The sequence below is a fragment of the Carcharhinus amblyrhynchos genome, chromosome 17 (genome assembly GCF_965287045.1).
Source record: "Carcharhinus amblyrhynchos chromosome 17, sCarAmb.v2.hapA, whole genome shotgun sequence".
NCBI lineage: Eukaryota > Metazoa > Chordata > Chondrichthyes > Carcharhiniformes > Carcharhinidae > Carcharhinus > Carcharhinus amblyrhynchos.
In genome coordinates this window covers 48,339,936-48,359,744 of record NC_137340.1, presented here as the reverse complement: position 1 = coordinate 48,359,744, position 19,809 = coordinate 48,339,936, and the positions used below count along the sequence as shown (strand labels likewise).

Genomic DNA, 19,809 nt, shown 5'->3' with positions numbered 1-19,809 from the left:
AAATAAATTCGATTTCACAAACACACACACTGCTAAACTATCCAGCGGCAGCGACTCTATAAATACCGATCCAGAGAAAACAATCAGTAATTAATCTTAAAAAAAAACACATAACAAGCTGGGGGCTGCATTCATTTCAGTTCATAGTAATCATTTTAAAAATAACTTATTTGGTGTGGGGGTCCCATGTGTTAGAAATCCCCTTCCATTTTCCGATTTCGACTCTCATTCCTGTAATCAATATCTCGTGTGTAGTTACTGTGTGTATGTACACGAGTGCAAATGTAACATTTTCTAACTGGCAAACATCCCGCAGAGAATCTGCGTCCTCGTACAATTCTGTTCACCACGGCCAGAGTTTCTTGCATCTGGGGCAAAAACAATTAAATCGCCCCTTGTAAGTCAACCCGACAATTTACTGTAGCTCGTATCGAGCCCCTTCATATCAATGCAATGTACTATCCTGTCAGATCCTGTTTGTCTGTCTTGTGGGGCCATGAATCGGATTCAGTTTGAGTTTGCTTTTTGGAACAAGCAAGGAGATAGATCTTGGTTTTGCCTAGTCCACACTGAGCTTTGTAACTTTAAGAATGGGTTAATTTTTAAAATAGACTCATAACCCACTCGCAATGTCCCGAAGCGCTTTGTCTACAGCCCAGTGTTCAAATGCTGGAAAGAAAGGCGCGGTTAATTTGGAGAAAAAATTGTTTTTATTTTCATTGCAACACTATTTACTAACCACTCCCTCCCCGTTATTGTTCAGACACAGCTCACGCAAACAACACGCCAGCCAATATTTTATACCCCAAGCAGTGAGCGATGGGATGAAGAGAGGGTTAAATGTTATTTTTTTTAAAATCCAATGTGTGTGTGTGTTGCTTTTTTCAGCTCCAAGAGGCTGGTCACGCTAGCGCGGGGGTTGTCCCCAGCATTTCTGTGGTTCGGCGGGAAAAGGACGGATTTTTTGCAGTTCCAAAATCATCGAAATCTGGCCAAGCACCGGGGAGAGCTGGGGCCCGATTACTACTTGAAAAACTACGAAGACGGTATGCATCTTCTGATCCCCCCGCACTCCACTCTGTAGAATGGGTTTCCTCTCCCACCAGCCGCCCCTGGCGGAACATGAGATGCTGTTTAAACGGCTAGAAGCAGAAAGTAATTTTTACAGTTAGTGGAACTACAAAGACTGTATTATGAGTGCGAAAGGATGTTTGATATTATATCTGAAAGGCTTGTAATCACATATAATCACGGTATTCTGATGTTGTTTAATATATAATGAAACATGGATATTATATATATGTGCTGTGAACATGTATACTGTCACTATATACATTTTATATACAGCATTGCCACAACAGATAAATCAATCTCTTCATGTTAACCTGTTCTAACATGACACAATCCAGGGAATGCATGGATTACAATTACAAATCACCGTGACATGTTAGCAGTTACAATTTGTGCTCCATTAGCTGAGTTTCTGGATTAACGGCCTAGTGATAACACTACAAAGCCATTATCCAGTGACATTATAACTAGACTATCGATCCAAAAACTCAACTAATATCCTGGGTACCCGGGTTCCAAACCCACCATGCTGATGATGGAATTCGAATTCAATAAAAAAATCTGGAATTAAGAATTTATTGATGACCATGGAACCATTGTGGATTGTCAGAAAAACCCATCTGCTCTCTTATTGTCCTTTTGGGAAGGAAATCTGCCGTTCTTGCCTGGTCTTGCCTACATGTGAGGGCAGCAAGGTGGCACAGTGGTTAGCATTGCTGCCTCACAGCGCCAGGGACCCGAATTCGAGTCCCGGCTTGGATCACTATCTGAGTGGAACTTGCACATTCTCCCCGTCTCTGCGTGGGTTCCCTCTGCGTGCTCCGCTTTCCTCCCACAGTCCAAAGATGTGCGGGTGAGGTGGATTGGCCGTGCTAAATTACCCTTTAGTGTCAGGGGGAGTAGCTAGGGTGAATGCATGGGATTATGGAGATGGAGCCTGGGTGGGATTATAGTCAGTGCATTCTCGATGAGCCGAATGGCCTCCTGCACTGTAGGATTCTATGTGACTCCAGAGCCACAGCGATGTGGTTGACACTGAACTGCCTTCGAGTAGGGATGGGCAATAAATGCTGGCCACCCAGCGATGCCCATGTCTCACGAATGAATTTAAAAAACTATCAGAATTCTATTTTTTTCAATGAAACGAAACGTACCATTTGAAAGGTGCAGCAGACTATCCCTGCCATTTTACAGCGTTCCCACAGTATCAAAATTCTGAGTAAGTTATCTCGGAAAGTTCCCTTGGTAAGATGTTCTTAAACGATTTTTGAAGATTAAAATTTCTCCAGTTGTTTGTTGCGTTATCAGAGATTCGCGGGGTGAGGTGGGGGTAATAAAACTGGAACAGTGATTTAGACTGTTTCCTGGTATCAACTCGCACCCTGAAGTGGTCTGGTTTTACCATTTCAGACATTGTCCGGAGTGACATCGCCCTGGATAAGCAGAATGGCTGTAAAATCGCCCAGCACCCGGATATCATGCTGGAGTTACAGAGGGAGAAAGCTTCGCAGATGCAACTCGTTCTAACGAAGGAACAATTCTCCAACACCTACAGCAACATCACAATAACAGGTAGGAAGAACAGACCCGCTCGCCTGGTCTGTGCCGCTGGTTATATTTCGGCTAAAATAAAGCACTTGAGAGAGTGCAGGAGAGAGGGTTCGTTTGAACGAGTGAGAGGCTGCTGAGACAGAGGGGTTGATTAGTTCTGTCCCAATCTCAGGAACCTCACAATTCGTTTGTGCGATTTTGCGGTGGACATTTCGATTTCTATTGGTGTCTATTCTCACCCCAGGGGGGGCATGAGAATCTTCTAGTGATCCCCTTCCCACTGACTTCAATGGACCGACTCGTAGAGGCAATTCCTTAACTGGTCATTCAGAGTGTTTGTACCGACGGTCACAAGTGAAATATAGTGCTGTGGTTTGCGAATGTCCGATTTTATTTTCAAATTTTTGTCGATTTGGAAGAAATTTTGTGTAAAATACAAATATTGAATACGGGTGAATAAGCATACTCGTTAAATCTAACAAAACAGCGTGAGACGCTTCTAAAAATAACGTGGGTGCAGTATGTACGGTACACAGCTGCATGTTTAACCTGAACTCGTTAAATGTATTGAATTAGTTACAAATGGTGTACCTAAGGTAATTAACTATATTGAATTAGTTACTTTTAGTGTATCTGAACTAGTTAAGTGGATTGAATTAGCTATATATAGTGTACCTGAATTAAAGTGTATTGAATTAGTTACAAATAGTGTATCTAAACTAATTAAATGTATTGAATTAGTTGCATATAGTGAACCGAACTAGTTAAGTGTATTGAATTAGTACACATAGTGTACTTGAACTAGTTAAGTGGATTGAATTAGTTACATATAGTGTATCAGTTGCTATGTTGTACATATTGCATATAGTTTGCCAGTGGCATGTATTGTAGCTAGTTGCATATAATGTATCGGTTGCATTTAGTGTATTGGCTGCATATGGTATATCGGTTGCATATAGTGTACTGGCTGCCTGTGGCATGTGTGCTGTCCTAATCGCATGGCAATGAGCAGTTACATGCGGGCTCACTCAGTGAAGAAAACAACAATGATTTTGTTTTGAATTTGAACTGACCCGTCAGCTGTTTTCCTTCGAACGATTTCACTCTTTGGCCGATTGCAGTTTGTCAGTGACTGGGAAATCTGCTAAACATTTGTATTAAATGCACCCGAGTACTGGGGATTTCAAATTTCCAGAACGCATGAAACATGTTTAAATAATTATATGGAAGGCTGTATCAGAGTCAGTATTGCTGAATGGACTTCCGTTCTGATGTTAGAAGCATTGAATGGAAATGGGGGACACTACAAGGCTCATATGTTGGGGAATATTCTTACATAGTTGATTCCCCATCTCAAAATAACACAAATCTGATCTTAATTACTCTGGAAATGTTGCTTTAAACGTAAAGTGCTCCATCAGATTGGGTATGTGTAAGCAGTTGGTTAATCTGGGGTATTGCTGATTGAGGGATGCATTGAGGTTAGTGATAAAGGAGCAAACGGCACAGGCAAAGAATGAGGACATTTGCAGAGCGTTGGTGCCCGGGTGGCTAATTTGTAATGATATAAAAACAAGATGCTGGAACCTGAAACAAGAAGAGAAAAATGCTGGAAAATCTCAGCAGGTCTGACAGCATTTGCGAAGAGACAGAGTGGGGTTAACATTTCTAAATTTCGAGTGGTTAGTTCTAATCTCTCTCCGCAGATTCTGTCAGATCTGTTGAGATTTTCCAGCAGTTTCTGTTTTTTTTGTTGCAGCTAATTTATAACACTGGCCGAAAGCGGCTATGTTCTGCGCTTAGAAGCAGACAGCAGTAAGTTTACAAGATTCTTAAGAGGCTTAGAGGACCTTTTTTTTGGCAGTTTCCTACTGGGGCAGAGCTAGACAGTGTGATGTGTGAACGTGCGTTGGGGGTCTGTCTACCCACTTGGCTTTGCACACGGAGCAGATCAGACTCTAGCCGGTTATATTTCCATCAAATCCCAGATCAGGTGTAATGCGTGTTTTGCCAGCTTGCAGCCCGCATGGGGAACATGAATTGGATTCAATTTTTTGGATTCAAGCTTTCGGAGCAAGCAAAGGAGATGGATTACAGACTTGCTCTGTTCAACCTGGTGGTGTGAGACTTCTCACTCTGCACATTGCATTGTAACTCTGAGAAAGTGTTATGTTTTTGAAAATGCACAAACGCACATCCTAAACTATTCCCTATCAGCATGGAAGTAACAGATATAGGGGCACTATCACAAAAGCTTTTTGAAGCTTTAGCATTTGAATTCTGGCACTATATTGTGAACCAGGTGTCAGTCAGTCTTTTTTTTAAACTGTATCTAAATCTCGGATGAGCAAATAAGTATAACTGGTTAGTAGCAAATCCTACTACTATTTATTTATGAACATGCCACCTTCTTTGTAATTATTTCTTAGGCCACTCATTGTTCCTACAGAGTTCATGCACCACATCATCCTCCTGATAACAACTTCATATGAACATAATTCTGGAAAAGGGACTCTTCATCAAATGTTTCATATTTTTGATTTTTTATTGTCACATGTATTGGGATACAGTGAAAAGCTTTGTTTCTTGTGTGCTATACAGACAAAGAATGTAGTGTTACAGTCATAGCTAGTTTGTAGGGAAACATCAACTTAATGCAAGGTAGGTCCATTCAACAGTCTGATGGCAGCAGGGAAAAAGCTGTTTTTGAGTCGGCTGGTATGCAACCTCAGACTTTTGCATCTTTTTCCTGACAGAAGAAGGTAGAAGAGAGAACGTCCAAGGTGTATGGGGTCCTCAACTATGTTGGCTTCTTTGCTGAGGCAGCAGGAAGTGTAGACGGAATCAATGGATGGGAGGCTGGTTTGCGTGATGGATTGGGCTACATTCACAACCTTTTGCAGTTCCTTGCAGTTTTGGGCAGACCAGGAGCCTTACCAAACTGTAATACAACCAGAACAAATGCTTTCTATGGTGTATCTGTAAAAGTTGGTGAGAGTCGTAGCTGACATGCCAAATTTCCATAGTCTCCTGAGAAAGCAGATTCCTTAAATAAGAAATGGGATTTCTTAACTGTAGTATTGGCAATCTCAACCCTGTTTTCACATTATTGTACAGCTTATTTCTCCTTAATTTAATTTTCTACCCTCTTCTTTAGACCTTGACCCATGCTAAGAAATAAGTGTTAACTGGTCTGTAATAGCTCACAGTATATCATTGTTCATAAATGAGATCAGGTGATCAGTGTCAATCACCAAAGTATCATTGATACTCAAATAAAATCAAAATATTGAATTAAGTACAGCAAATGAAGGAATAAACTCAGCAGCTCTGGCAGTATCTGTGGAGAGAGAAACAGACTTAACATATTGAGTCCAATGAGAACAAGTTTTCTTTGGAAAAACCTGCTGAGTTTTTCTACAATTTCCTGATTTTATTTAATTGATATTCCTTTTCATTTTAGTTAAAGGTAAATACAATTAGCAAATTGGCCTCCGGGTTTAGCACATTGTTAGTTAAACTTACATTTAAATTGAATGTAGGCTGATGGGATGAAATTATACAGTACTCTGCCTACTGTAAAGTTCCCATATGTAATAAGTAATGGGTATTATCACTCTAGTTTATAGCGGACATGAGCTCACATCCCCAAATGATCTCTAATTCAGTTCTATGTTGATAATATCACATAGCAAGGTGTCTGGTATGGAATTTGAAACATGTCACATTGGTACAGTAGGGCTTTGGGACTGGGTTGAAATACTGGATTTGACAAAACTCTCTGCATAATAGCCACCCCATTCATCATGTTAACCATTCACCACTGTTGCAGCTGCAGTATATACCAGATATAAGACGACCTGCAGCAAGGGTTCTTTGGCAGCATCTCCAATCCTGTGATCTCTACAACCTAGGAGAGCAAGGGCAGCATGTGTATGAGAACACCACTATCTCCAACTGCACCTCCAAGCCACATATTATCGTGACTTGAAAACTTATTAGCATTCCCTATCGCCACTGGAGCTAAGTGCTGGAATCCGTAGTGACCGCACTGTGGGAGTGGACGGTAATTGTTCAAAAAGGTGGCTCACCTCCAAGGTCTGCAGGGCATTAAGGCATGGGTGCTGGTCTTGCCAGCAACTCCACATTCCATGAATGAATAAATAAAAACTAGCTGCTTTTATATTTCATGATAATATTGCCTGTTCTTGAATGTGTAAACTTCCTGCAGTTGGCTTCAGGTTGAATATAAATTTGCCAGGACACTTCAAGGTCAATATACATCAAAATCCATTCTTAGTGCTATTTAGGCTGTCAATCTTAGCAAGCCCTGGCAGTTTTATATTTAGCTTCTGGGAAGCAAATGCACAAGTCTCACACAAAGTGATGACAGTTAAGTAAAGTTAAGTTCATTTATTAGTCACAAGTACATTAACACTGTAATGAAGTTGCTGTGAAAATCCTCTAGTCACCACACTCTGGCGCCTGTTCAGATACACTGAGGGAGAATTTAGCATGGCCAATGCACCTAACTGGCACACCTTTCAGACTGTGGGAGGAAGCCGGAGCACACAGAGGAAACCCACGCAGACACAGGGAAAAGGTGTAATCTCCACACAGGCAGTGACTCAAGCTGGGAATCAAATCTGGATCTATGGCGCTGTGAGGCAGCAGTGCTAACCACTGTGCCACCGTGCTGCCCCTAATATGATATTGTAGATCTGGACACGCTTGATGCTGAAATTTGAAAGTTGTTTAAATCTCAATGCAAATCCTTAATCTTGGTGGGTACAAAAAATTTGTTACCAGGCAAGGTTACTTAAATATGTTCAAGGGACAGTTGAATGCATTTCTGGAGAAAGGGAGGATGGGGGCTAAGATGTGGAGGTGGACTTGAGATTGCAAGTATGGTCTTTTTGGACCCATGGACCCAGTTTATTTATGCAGCTCCCAAATGTTTGTTCATGTTTTTAATTAATAACATATGATCATTACATTAAAATACAAGGAACAACATTTCATTCCCATTTGTCACTGGATACCCAAATTGCCATGGATGTCACTTACGAGCAAAAACAAATCAAGCAAATAGAACGGAAACCATCAAAGGACAGCTCAGAATGTAAAGCCAACTCATAATTAAGACAAGCGCACAATGCTTTTATGGAGCAGGCAACTCTTATTGAATCTGTTGACAACAGGAACAGCATGAGACCCATGGAATAAAATCAGCGCCACAGATTCTGTTTACGCACAAGAGTGAACGATATCGATATCAGTTTCATTCCCCAATAACCTTAAGTGACATGCTGCAATATTGTGTTTAATCGTGATTCATGTGTCATTTGAATATCAAGCCATGTACCTGCATGTACAACTTGATCTAATCAGCTGCCTGTTCAACTCGGATAGCACAGAATTTCATTGCTACAGGCCACTTTAATATGCTTGTCGGTCACATCTGGATGCAGTTTTGATGTCCTTATCTGAGAAAGGTTGTCCTTGCTACAGAGGGAGTACAGCGAAGGTTTGCTAGGCTGATTCCTGGGATGGTAGATCTGTCATGTCAGGAGAGACTAAGTGGGTTAGGATTATATTCACTGGAGTTTAGAAGACTGAGAGGAGATCTTATAGAAACTTAGAAAATTCTAACAGGGTTAGACAGGATAGATTCAGAAAGAATGTTCCCAACCGTGGGGGAGTCCAGAACTCGGGGTCCTAGTTTGAGGATAAGGGATGAACCTTTTTAGAACTGAGGTGAGGAGAAATTTCTTCACCCAGAGGGTGGCAAATGTGTGGAATTCACTCCCACAGAAAGTAGTTGAGGCCAAAACGTTATCTGATTTCAAGAAGAAATTAGATATAACTTTTGTGGCTAAAGGGATCAAAGGATATGGGGGGAAGGGGGGGATCAGGATATTGAATTTGATGATCAGTCCTGATCAAAATGAATAGTGGAGCAGGCTAGATGGGCTGAATGGCCTACTCATGCTGCTAGATTACCTGCACATATAACTTGATGTAATTATTTGTATGGCTGCCTGTTCAACTCCGGATGAAACAGAATTCCATTGCCGCTGGACACTTTAAGCTGGATACAACAAATAGATGGAGTGCTGCGCTGGAGGAAGGTAAAGAGGCTTTAGCTTCATGGCAGTGCAATAATGCTGTAGTGGTACCCAGGCAATAACCAGATGTGAAGATGCCAGCGTTGGACTGGGGTAAACATAGTAAGAAGTCTCACAACGCCAGGTTAAAGTCCAACAGGTTTATTTAGTAGCAAAAGCCACTAGCTTTTGGAGCACTGCTCCTCCATCAGGTAAGTGGGAGCTCTCTTCATAAACAGAGCATATAAAGACACAAACTCAATTTACAGAATAATGGTTGGAATGCGAGTCTTTACAGGTAATCAAGTCTTAAAGGTACAGACAATGTGAGTGGAGAGAGGTTAAGCACAGGTTGAAGAGATGTGTATTGTCTCCAGCCAGGACAGTTAGTGAGATTTTACAAGTCCAGGCAAGTCGTGGGGGTTACAGATAGTGTGACGGTTGAGGCCGTCCTCATGTGTGCGGAACCTGGCTATTAGTCTCTGCTCAGCGACTCTGCGCTGCCGTGTATCATGAAGGCTGCCATGGTGAACGCTCACCTGAAGATCAGAGGCCGAATGCCTGTGACCGCTGAAGTGTTCCCCAACAGGAAGAGAACGCTCTTACCTGGTGATTGTCGAGCGGTGTTCATTCATCCATTGTCGTATCATCAATGCTACTGGGATTTTGGGTTCATGTCACACTATCTGTAACCCCCACAACTTGCCTGGGGCTTGCAAAATCTCACTAATTGTGCTGGCTGGAGACAATACAGATCTCTTTAACCTGTGCTTCACCCTCTCTCCACTCACATTGTCTGTACCTTTAAGACTTGATTATCTGTAAAGACTCGCGTTCCAACCATTATTTTGTAAATTGGGTTTGTGTCTTTACATGCCCTGTTTGTGAACCCACTTACCTGACGGAGGAGCAGTGCTCCGAGAGCTAATGGCTTTTGCTACCAAACTTGGACTTTAACCTGGTGTTATGAGACTTCCTACTGTGTATAACCAGATGGGCACCAACTACCTCCCTGGGCCAGATATAGAACACCTGCATGTCAGATTTAATAAGATTATGCAAGGAAAAAGTGTGAGGTAAACTCTACAAAACTTTCATTCCCTTCTTAAAGTTAAAGTTTATTTATTAATCACAAGTAAGGCTTACATTAACGCTGCAATGAAGTTACTATGAAATTCCCCTAGTCGCCATGCTCTGGCGCCTGTTCGGGTCAATCCATTTAATCAGCACGTCTTTCAGAATGTGGGAGGAAAGCACCCGGAGGAATCCCACACAGACACGGGGAGAATGTGCAAACTCCACACAGGCAGTGGACCCGAGCCAGGAGTCGAACCCTAATCTCTGGTGCTGTGAGGCAGCAGTGCTAACCACTGTGCTACCATGCCACCCTGTTAATCCTTTTCATTAGAAAATTAAAGATTAATCAACAGATGGATTGTGTGTGTACTGATCGAATCTCAGTCTTCAGAAGATGTCTGTTGAGAAGACACACTGCATCTTCAAAAACCTTTAGTGTGCATGAAAGCGAAATGCTATTCATTAAAGCTGAGCTATCAGTGATATCCTGATTTGTGTCAGGAACTGGAACTGTTTGCAGTGTGGAGATCTTCCATCTGTCTCTTCACAATCTAATGCCACGCCCAGGGCTTTCTCTCTCTTCTCACTATTTCCTCCACTGGATTTCATCCATGGCACATAGTCTAAACATTGTGGTGGCAGCACTATTGCAGTTGCTAGTTGTCAGGGTGGATTTTGCCTTTGGAGGCCAAGTGAAAGTGACGGGTAAGATAACATGGCTGCTACTGCTATTAGCCATCCGGTCCTCTGTGAATGAGGAAACCATTTGTCTGGGTCTCCTGTCAGCTTATCACATCATGGTATAGTTGACGAGATCCACCTTTTGTCCATCTTTTTCACCATTTTATCCTAACTGATTGATTTTTGAGGGTTTTTTTTTAAAGGTTTATTTATTAGTGTCATAAGTAGGCTTAAATCAACAGGACAATGAAGCTACTGTGAAACTCCCTTAGTTGCCACACTTTGGCGCCTGTTCGGGTACAGTGAGGGAGGATTTAATATTGCCAATCCACCTAACCAGCACATTATTCAGACTTTGGGACATTCAGACACCAGAGGAAACCCGTGCAGACATGTGGAGAATGTGTAAATTCCATGCAGACAGTCGCCCAAGCCGGGAATTGAACCCAGGTCCCTGGTGCTGTGAGGCAGCAGTGCTAACCACTGTGCCACTGTGATTGAGGAGGGCAGGCAGTCAGCACCAGCAGGGGGGGATTCTAAACAAGGAACATGATTGGGCAGGCCAACAATTAAAATACAGCTTGTTATAACAAAAGGAAAACCTAATTATAAATCCAACCAGTGACCAGTTCCCATAGCCCGTCGTGCCTAGGATTGTATGTAAAGGGAAAGTGTCTAAGCATGTGTCCCCTCCCTCACCTTGCTGCAATCTTGATCCTGTAGTGTGATATATATTTAGCAACATATTTAAGCTGTTAAAAATGATATAGAGGCGCTGGGGGGAAGATGGAAATGTTTACAAGGAACTGCAAAATTAAATGTATTAAGACTGAACAAGCTAGGGCTCACTTCTTTGAAAAAGAGATGACTGAGAAGTGACCTCTTGGATGTCTTTAAAATCATGAAAAGCTTTGATAAGATAGACATAGAGAAGATGTTTCCACTTGTGGGAAGTTCGTAAAAAATAAGGCAGCCTCTAATAAATCTAGTAAGGAATTCAGGAGAACCAGAGTGGAACTTGCTTCCACATGCAGCAATTGAGATGAATAACATCCCTTTATAGGGAAACTAGATAGGCAGATGAAGGAGAAAGGAAATAGAAGTTTATAATCAGATGATGTAGAGAGACAAGCACCTACATGGATCTTTTGTGTCTGATGGCCTGATTCTCTGCAGTTATTTCTATGAAATTCTATCCAGTTTTTAAAAATTAATCTGTGGGATGTGGGTGTCACTGGCTAGGCCAGTATTTATTCCCATCCTTGGGGATATTTAAGAGTTGATCTGGAGTCACATGTAGGCCAGACCAGATAAGGACAATAGATTTCCTTCCCTAAAGGACAACAGTGAACCAAAAGGGGGTTTTAAAACAACCTACACTGGTTTCATTAGACTTCTAACTCCAGGTTCTTCTGGGTTTCGAATCCAGATCCCCAGAGTATTACCCAGGTCTCTAGATTACTAGTCCAGAAACACCACTCTGTCTGCTTCTTGGCCTGTTGATGGTTCACCTTGAGCTATTTTATCGACAGTTTTTATAAGTGGTAATGGAGTCATCGAGGTTTACACACAAGCCCAACTTGTCCAAGCTGCCCCTTTTTTTAACTTCTAAGCAAGTCCCAATTGCCCACGTTTGACCCATACCCCTTTATTCCCATCTAAGCTAAATGCTTTTTAAAAGACAAAATTGTATCTGACTCTACCACTACTCTGGCACACCACCCTCTGTGTGGAAAAATTGTGCCTTTGAACCCCTTTGTATCTCTCCCATCTCACCTTAAACCTATGCCCTCTAGTTTTAGACTCCCCTACCTTTAGGAAAAGATATTGACTATCTAGCTGACCTATGCCTCTCATCATTTTATTGACCTCTGTAAGATCACTCCTAAGCCTCCTATGCTCCAGAGAAAATAAGTCCCAGCCTATCTGGCCTCCCCAATAACTCAAACGATCTAGCTCCGGTAGCATCCTAATAAATCTTTTCTGCATACTTTCTATTTAATAATATTCTTTCTATAATAGGGTGACCAGAACTGCACACAGTATTCCAAGTGTGGCCTTATCAATGTCTTGTACAACTTCAACAAGTTCAAGTGATAGTTTGCCCTTGCCTTGTACATCAGGGCAAGGATACAGATCCCAAGTCTACCTCAGCCAGAAAGGAGGTTGAACTTTCTTGTTGGTGTTATTTGGAACAACACACGAGTTAATTGAGCCAACCAATCCCCCATATAAAATGTAACTTTAAGTAATAAGTATAGCATGGCTTGACGTGAATTAGAATTCGGCTCATCGAGTCTGCACTGATCACAATCCCACCCAGGCCCTTTCCCATAACCTCATGGATTTACCCTAGCTAATTCCCCTTGACATTAAGGGGCAATTTAGCATGGCCAATCCACCTAACCTGCACATTTTGGGAGGAAACTGTAGTACCTGAAGGGAACCCACGCAGACAAGGGGAGAACATGCAAACTGCACACAGACAGTGACCTAAGCCAGGAATCGAACCCAGGTGCCCGGTGCTGTGAGGCAGCAGTGCTAACCACTGTGCCACCGTGCCACTCCTTATTTTGTCTGTTGTGTTGCGGATCTAGTAGAAAAGATGTTAAAAATAACTTTAAACGCCTACTACTTTATCTTTCATAACAGTATACTGTATCTTGGCTGTAAGTTACTATATTTCATACACATGGGGAAATTACCAGGAACAGCTGTCCAACTCAGTATGAACTGAATATTGCCAAAGAAAAGAATTTTGGCTCCTTTATAACTCAATCCGCATTGAGACAGTCTGTTAAGGGATGGATGACTTGAAATGTGAGCTTCATTGATATTGCTCTGGTATTTTGTGGTATTGCCTGAAGGAATCTGTCAGCCTAGTTCACTTATTAGCACTCTTTCTCCTTAGAAGGTTGTGGATTGAGGCTCCACACCAGGACTTAAGCACATAACTTGGGTAAATGGTGGCACAGTGGTGATGTCACTGGCCTAGCGAACCCAGAGATTGAGGGTAATGGCTTCACGATCCCACCCTGGCAACCGTGGAATTTAAGTTCAATTAGTGGATGAAATAAATGTGCCCTCTGAAATGGCCCAGCAAGCCTGTCAGCTCAGGGCAATTAGGGATAGGCAACAAACGTTGGCCCAACCAGTGACACTCACATCCCATGAAAAAATGAATAAGCCTGCAACCTCCCCCAGTACTCAGGGTATGTTGAATTGTTGTTACTTTTTGATGAGCTATTATTGTGCTAAATCCAGTGGTTGGAAAGAATCAGATGGTATCATTTAAAGAAGGGCAGAGAATTCTCCACGTTGTCCTGACATATATTCCTCTCTCAGCCACTAGCATCCGATTAATTAGCCATTGGTATCATTTGTGGGACCAGGCTTTGAAATCTACTTTGATATTGTTCTCTTAATTCAGGTCATGGGAGGCTGTGTTCAATCAATTAGTTCCTGGTGTTTATGAGGTCTATGTTAATGTTCCACAGCAGATGGATTTTGGGCCAGTCATTTAAAACTGAGGTGCATAGAAATTATTTCTTGCAGAGGGTGGTAAATCTCTGGAATTCTCTGCCCTAGAGGGTGGTAGGGAAGTAATGGCCTAGTGATCTTATTGCTAGATTATTAATCCAACAACTGTTCTGGAAGACCCGGGTTCGAATCCCACTACAGCAGATGGTGGGATTTGAATTCAACAAAAAATACCTGGGAACTAAGAATCTATTGACCACCGTGAAACCATTGTTGGGAAAACCCATCTGGTTCACTAATATCCTTTAGGGAAGGAAATCTGCCATCCTTACCCAGTCTGGCCTATGTGTGACTCCAGAGTCACAGCAATGTGGTTGACTCTCAACTGCCCTTCAAGGGCAACTAGGGATGGGCAATAAATACTGGCCAGCCAGTGATGCCCATGTCCCACAAATGAATAAAAAAATTAAAAATACTTAAAGTGGAGGTGGATAAATATTTGACAGAGGGCTATGGGGAAATGGCACAGAATAGGAGTTGAGGCCTGTATAGATCAGCCATGAGCTAGTATTGTATTCATATAACACCTTTAAAAGCATTCCAAGGCGGCTGGCGGGAGTGATGATCAGAAATAAAGGCTTACTGTTTTAGGTGGCACTTTTCTTCAGCACCTCGATGGGGTACACAGATAGTTGGGCTCTGTGCCATGTTAGTCAGGGCAGGCGGCCTGCTTAGGAAGGTAGGCCTGAGAGAAACGAGCGGGGACTGCTGAGGGCACCAAGCCGGGGACTGGCGGTGCTCTCGGGGGGTTGTGTGGAGGGACAAATGCTTTCACAAACCGAAAGGGATAGCTTTTGAACTTGTTTTCCTCGAGAGGGAGAGGGATGACTTCTTGCCCGCGGGCGAGAGATCACATTCGGATGGATGGGAATTAAAGGATTATTCAACCACAATCTGCTGAACCGGCCAAAGTCTAAAGAAGCACTTAATCTGCACAGGCAGGGAGAGATCCCTTCTCCAGCACTGCAAGGTTCTGGTGCCCTGGCCAATGTTTCCATCTCCATCCAAAACAAATGGACTAATTGTTCATCTTACAAATATTTCCTGGGACAATTATGGCAGCAATTCACAGCAGTTAACCACATGAGGTACTTTGATACTCTGAGACATTTCTGAAGGCTACTTTATAAATACAAGGTTATAATGATAGAGGTTTACAGCATGAAAACAGGCCCTTTGGTCCAACTTGTCCATGCCGCCCCTTCTTGTTAACCGCTAAGTTAGCCCCAATTTCCTGCATTTGGCCTATATCCCTCTCTAGCCATTTTACCCATGTAACTGTCGAAAGGCTTTTAAAAGACAAAATTGTACTCACCCCCACTGACAGCTTGTTCCAGACACACTATGCTCTATGTGAAAAAATTGCCTCTCTGGACCCTTCTGTATCTTTCCCCTCTCACATTAAACCTATGCCCTCTAGTTTAATAATATCCTTTCTATAATAGGGTGACCAGAACTGTACACAGTATTTATATAGATGATCTGGAGGAGGGAACCGAGTGCAGGGTGTCGAAATTTGCTGATGACACCAAGATTGGGGGAAAGGCAAATTGTGCGGAGGGTGTGGAGAGTCTGCAGAAGGATCTAGATAGGCTGGGCGAATGGGCCAGGAAATGGCAAATGGAATTTAATGTTGGCAAGTGTGAGGTGGTCCACTTTGGTAGGAAGAATGGTAGGAAGGACTATTACTTACGTGGCGAAAAACTGCAGCAGGCGACGGTGCAGAGGGACCTCGGGGTCCTTGTGCATGAGTCGCAAAAACCCAGCTTGCAGGTGCAGCAGGTGGTCAGGAAGGTGAATGGGATGCTGGCCTTCATAGCGAGGGGGATTGAATATAAAAGTAGGGAGGTCTTGCTGCAGCTGTATAGGGCATTGGTGAGGCTGCAGCTGGAGTACTGTGTGCAGTTTTGGGCGCCGCACCTGCGCAAGGATATTTTGGCCCTGGAGGGAGTGCAGAGGAGGTTTACTAGGCTGATACCGGAGTTGAGGGGATTGAGCTATGAGGAGAGGCTGAATAAACTAGGCTTGTACTCGTTAGAGTTTAGAAGAATGAGGGGAGATCTCATTGAGACGTATAAGATGATGAATGGGATGGATAGGATAGAGGTGGAGAGACTCTTCCCGCTCAAAAAAGACAGTAGGACTAGGGGGCACAGCCTCAAGATAAAGGGGAGGTGGTTTAGAACGGAGTTGAGGAGGAACTTCTTCACTCAAAGGGTGGTGAATCTCTGGAATTCTCTGCCCGTTGAAGTGGTGGAGGCTGCCTCGCTAAATATTTTTAAGAAGCGGGTTGATGGGTTCTTGATAAGAGAGGGGATTAAGGGTTATGGGGAGAGGGCGGGAAAGTGGAACTGAGCCACGACAGATCAGCCATGATCTTATTGAATGGTGGGGCAGGCTCGAAGGGCTAGATGGCCTACTCCTGCTCCTATTTCTTATGTTCTTATGTTCTTTATGTTCTTATTCCAAGTATGGCCTTACCAATGTTTTGTACAACTTCAAGAAGACGTCTCAACTCCTGTATTCAATGTTCTGACCGATGACATCAAGCATACCAAATGCCTTCTTCATCACTCTGTCCATCTATGAGTCCACTTTCAAGGAGCTATGAACCTGTGCTCATAGATCTCTTAGTTCTATAACGCTCCCCAACGCACTACCATTAACTGACTAAGTCCTGCCCCGGTTCGATCGACCAAAATGCATCACTTTATCTAAATTAAACGCCATCTGCCATTCGTCAGCCCACTGACCCAATTGATCAAGATCCTGTTGCAATCCTAGATAACCTTCACTATCCACTCTGCCACCAATCTTGGTGTCATCTGCAAACTTATTAACCATGCCTCCTAAATTCTCATCAAAATTATTAACATAAATGACAAATAACAGTGTACCTAGCACAGATCCCTGAGGCACACCGCAGGTCACAGGTCTCCAGTTTGAAAAACAACTCTCTACAATCACCCTCTGTCTTCTGACATCAAGCCAATTTTGGTTGCCTTCTGATTATCCCAGAAGATCATAAACATGATGCAAAATCTGCCCCCAGTTGTTGAGGATATCATTGAACATCTGTAATCTCGATAATAATGTTGGACTTTATGAATAGTTAGGTGCAGTTGGCATTTATTTTGCTCAATCTTTTAACTCCAGTATGTTTCAGATTGAACTATCTATTTTTAGTGCAGTGCACTGTCCAGCAAATTATAAACTATAATTTAGGCATCAAAGTCTATTTCAATGAAAATACAAGTCCAATTTTTACGCAGCTCATGAAGCAAAGTCATTTATTATTATGGTTTTCCATTTTCTCACGTGGGGCAACGGGAAAAACTCAAACCTCACATCACAATCCCAACCCTTTAATCTGCCCTCTCTCCAGTTTAAGAGGTAGAAACTCTGAGAGTGGTGCCAATGATGAGGATATGTGTGTTCCTGGAATAGAAAGTTCTGTGAAGAGCCCTGTGATATGATTTTGATTTGATTTATTATTGTCACATTTATTAGTATACAGTGAAAAGTATTGTTGCTTGTGTACTATACAGACAAAGCATACTGCTTACAGAAAAGAAAATGTGAGAGTGCAGAATGTAATGTTATGGTCATAGCTAGGGTGTAGAGAAAGATCAACTTAATACAAGGTAAGTCCATTCAAAAGTCTGACAGCAGCAGGAAAGATATTGTTCTTGAGTCAGTTGATACGTGGCCTCAGAATTTTGTATCTTTTTCCCGAAGGAAGAAGGTGAAAAAGAGAATGTCCGGAGTGCGTGGGGTCCTTGATTATGCTGGCTGCTTTGCCGAGGCAGCAGGAAGTGTAGACAGAGTCAATGGGTGGGAGGCTGTTTTGTGTGATGGATTGGGCTACATTCATGACCTTTTATAGTTCCTTGCGGTCTAGGGCAGAGCAGGAGCCCATACCAAGCTGTGATACAACCAGAAAGAATGCTTTCCATAGTGCATCTGTAAAAATTGGTGAGAGTCGTAGCTGACATGCCAAATTTCCTTAGTCTTCTGAGGAAGTAGAGGTGTTGATTGCTAAACCTACTGGGATGCATAGTTCTGTTACTCAAAGTGGTAATGATCATAGATCACAGAATCTCTTCAGTGCAGAAGAAAACTATACGGCCCATCGAGTCTGCACCGACAACAATTCCACCCAGGCCCTATCTCCATAACCCCACATATTTACACTGTTAGTTCACCTGACACCAAGGGGCAATTTAGCATGGCCAACCAACCTAACCTGCACAGCTTTGGACGGTGGGAGGCAACCGGAGCACCTGGAGGAAACCCACGCAGACACGGGGAGAATGTGCAAACTCCACATAGACAGTGATCCGAGGCTGGAATTGAACCTGGGTCCCTGGTGCTGTGAGGTATCTGTGCTAACCACTGAGCCAACGTGCCAGCCCTGGCAGATATCAAACAGGATGCCAGAGTAGATCATGGCATCCGATCTGAGGATGGCTGCCCAATCCAACAATTCTACTGGGTGGTCAAGTCTTGTCAACGTGTCAGAATTAAAACTGTGATGAGGAGGAACTACCTCTCGCAGAGGGTGGTGAATTTGTGAAACTTGTTGCCTCATAGCGCGGTGGAGTCTGAATCATTAAATGGTTTCAAGAAGAAGATAGATATATTTCTAATGAAAAAAAAGGGAAAGAGGGATATGGGGAACAAGTGGCGAGACCAAGGAGAGATCAGCCAGGATCTGATTGAATGGCGGAGCAGGCTCGAAGGGCTGAATTTGCTTAATTCTACTCCTAATTCATATGCACCTATATTCCTGTGTTTCTCAGCTGATGGATTTCCTATGAGTGAGCAGCTTGTTTAGTCCAGTGATCAAGCCAGCGTGCGGACCAGGCCGGCAAATCTGTTAATCATGACAGGTTAACAGACAGGGCAACTGACTTGTCAATTGTCTCAGGCTGCTGTAGAAATTGTGTCAATGCTGGACATGGTGTGGAGTTTTTAAATTTGGAAGGGATGTACAATCAGTATCAGTGTTAGGACACTGGGCAATGTGCAGAAATCTGGTATCTGTGCCACAATGCTCGGCAGGGTGCAGAATCTGATATCTGTGCCACGATACTGGGTGGGATGCAGAATCTGATATCTGTGCCACGATGCTGGGTGGGATGCAGAATCTGATATCTGTGCCACGATACTCAGTCAGCTGGCTGATGTGGCAATTGCGCCGGATACTGGTTGATGATGTGGCAGCTGCTGGAATATGAATCTGAGTTGCAGCTGGAAGATCATACGCGCGGTACGAAAAGAAATTTTATTTTCTACGGTTTCTGGGTCCACATGGGTGTTATAAATTGTAACAATCAGTCTTTGAACCCACATCTACAATTAATTTGCTTTCATCCATTTTGGGACTTTTTCGTCCTCTAAAGGCAGTTATTTGAGAAGATGTTTTTTGAACCTAAAGAATTGACAAGGGTGAAAGATTAAGAGAATCAAAAACACATGTCTGAAAGCATAAAGCTTTTATGTGCCATCATTTTCTCTCAACAGAGTAATGAATCGACATGTTGCAATCAAACAATGTAATTGTGATTCCGCAGAAGGGAAAGATTGCATTTACCAATAAATCACAAGATCAGTCAAGCTAAATGATTAAACGGAAGGCTGCATTGACAAGGGCCATCAGATACTCACCAGTGACACTGATGAGAGATAATGTAGTCAACCTCATCAAAAGGCATCATCTGTCTTCTCAGGTTGATTCATTCTTGCTCATTGAGGTCAGGTAGGTTCAGCCTGTGAATGG

At 42.8% G+C, this 19,809-nt stretch overlaps 1 protein-coding gene across 1 annotated transcript in view; it reads left to right on the top strand.

The window, feature by feature from the left end:
• hpse2 (heparanase 2) overlaps nucleotides 1-19,809 on the top strand; it is a 290,363-nt gene that overhangs the window by 1,088 nt on the left and 269,466 nt on the right. The window contains exons 2-3 of the mRNA XM_080205316.1: nucleotides 889-1,046; nucleotides 2,482-2,643. Coding sequence (XP_080061442.1) covers nucleotides 889-1,046; nucleotides 2,482-2,643 — 320 coding nt within the window. The remainder of the gene's footprint in view (nucleotides 1-888; nucleotides 1,047-2,481; nucleotides 2,644-19,809) is intronic.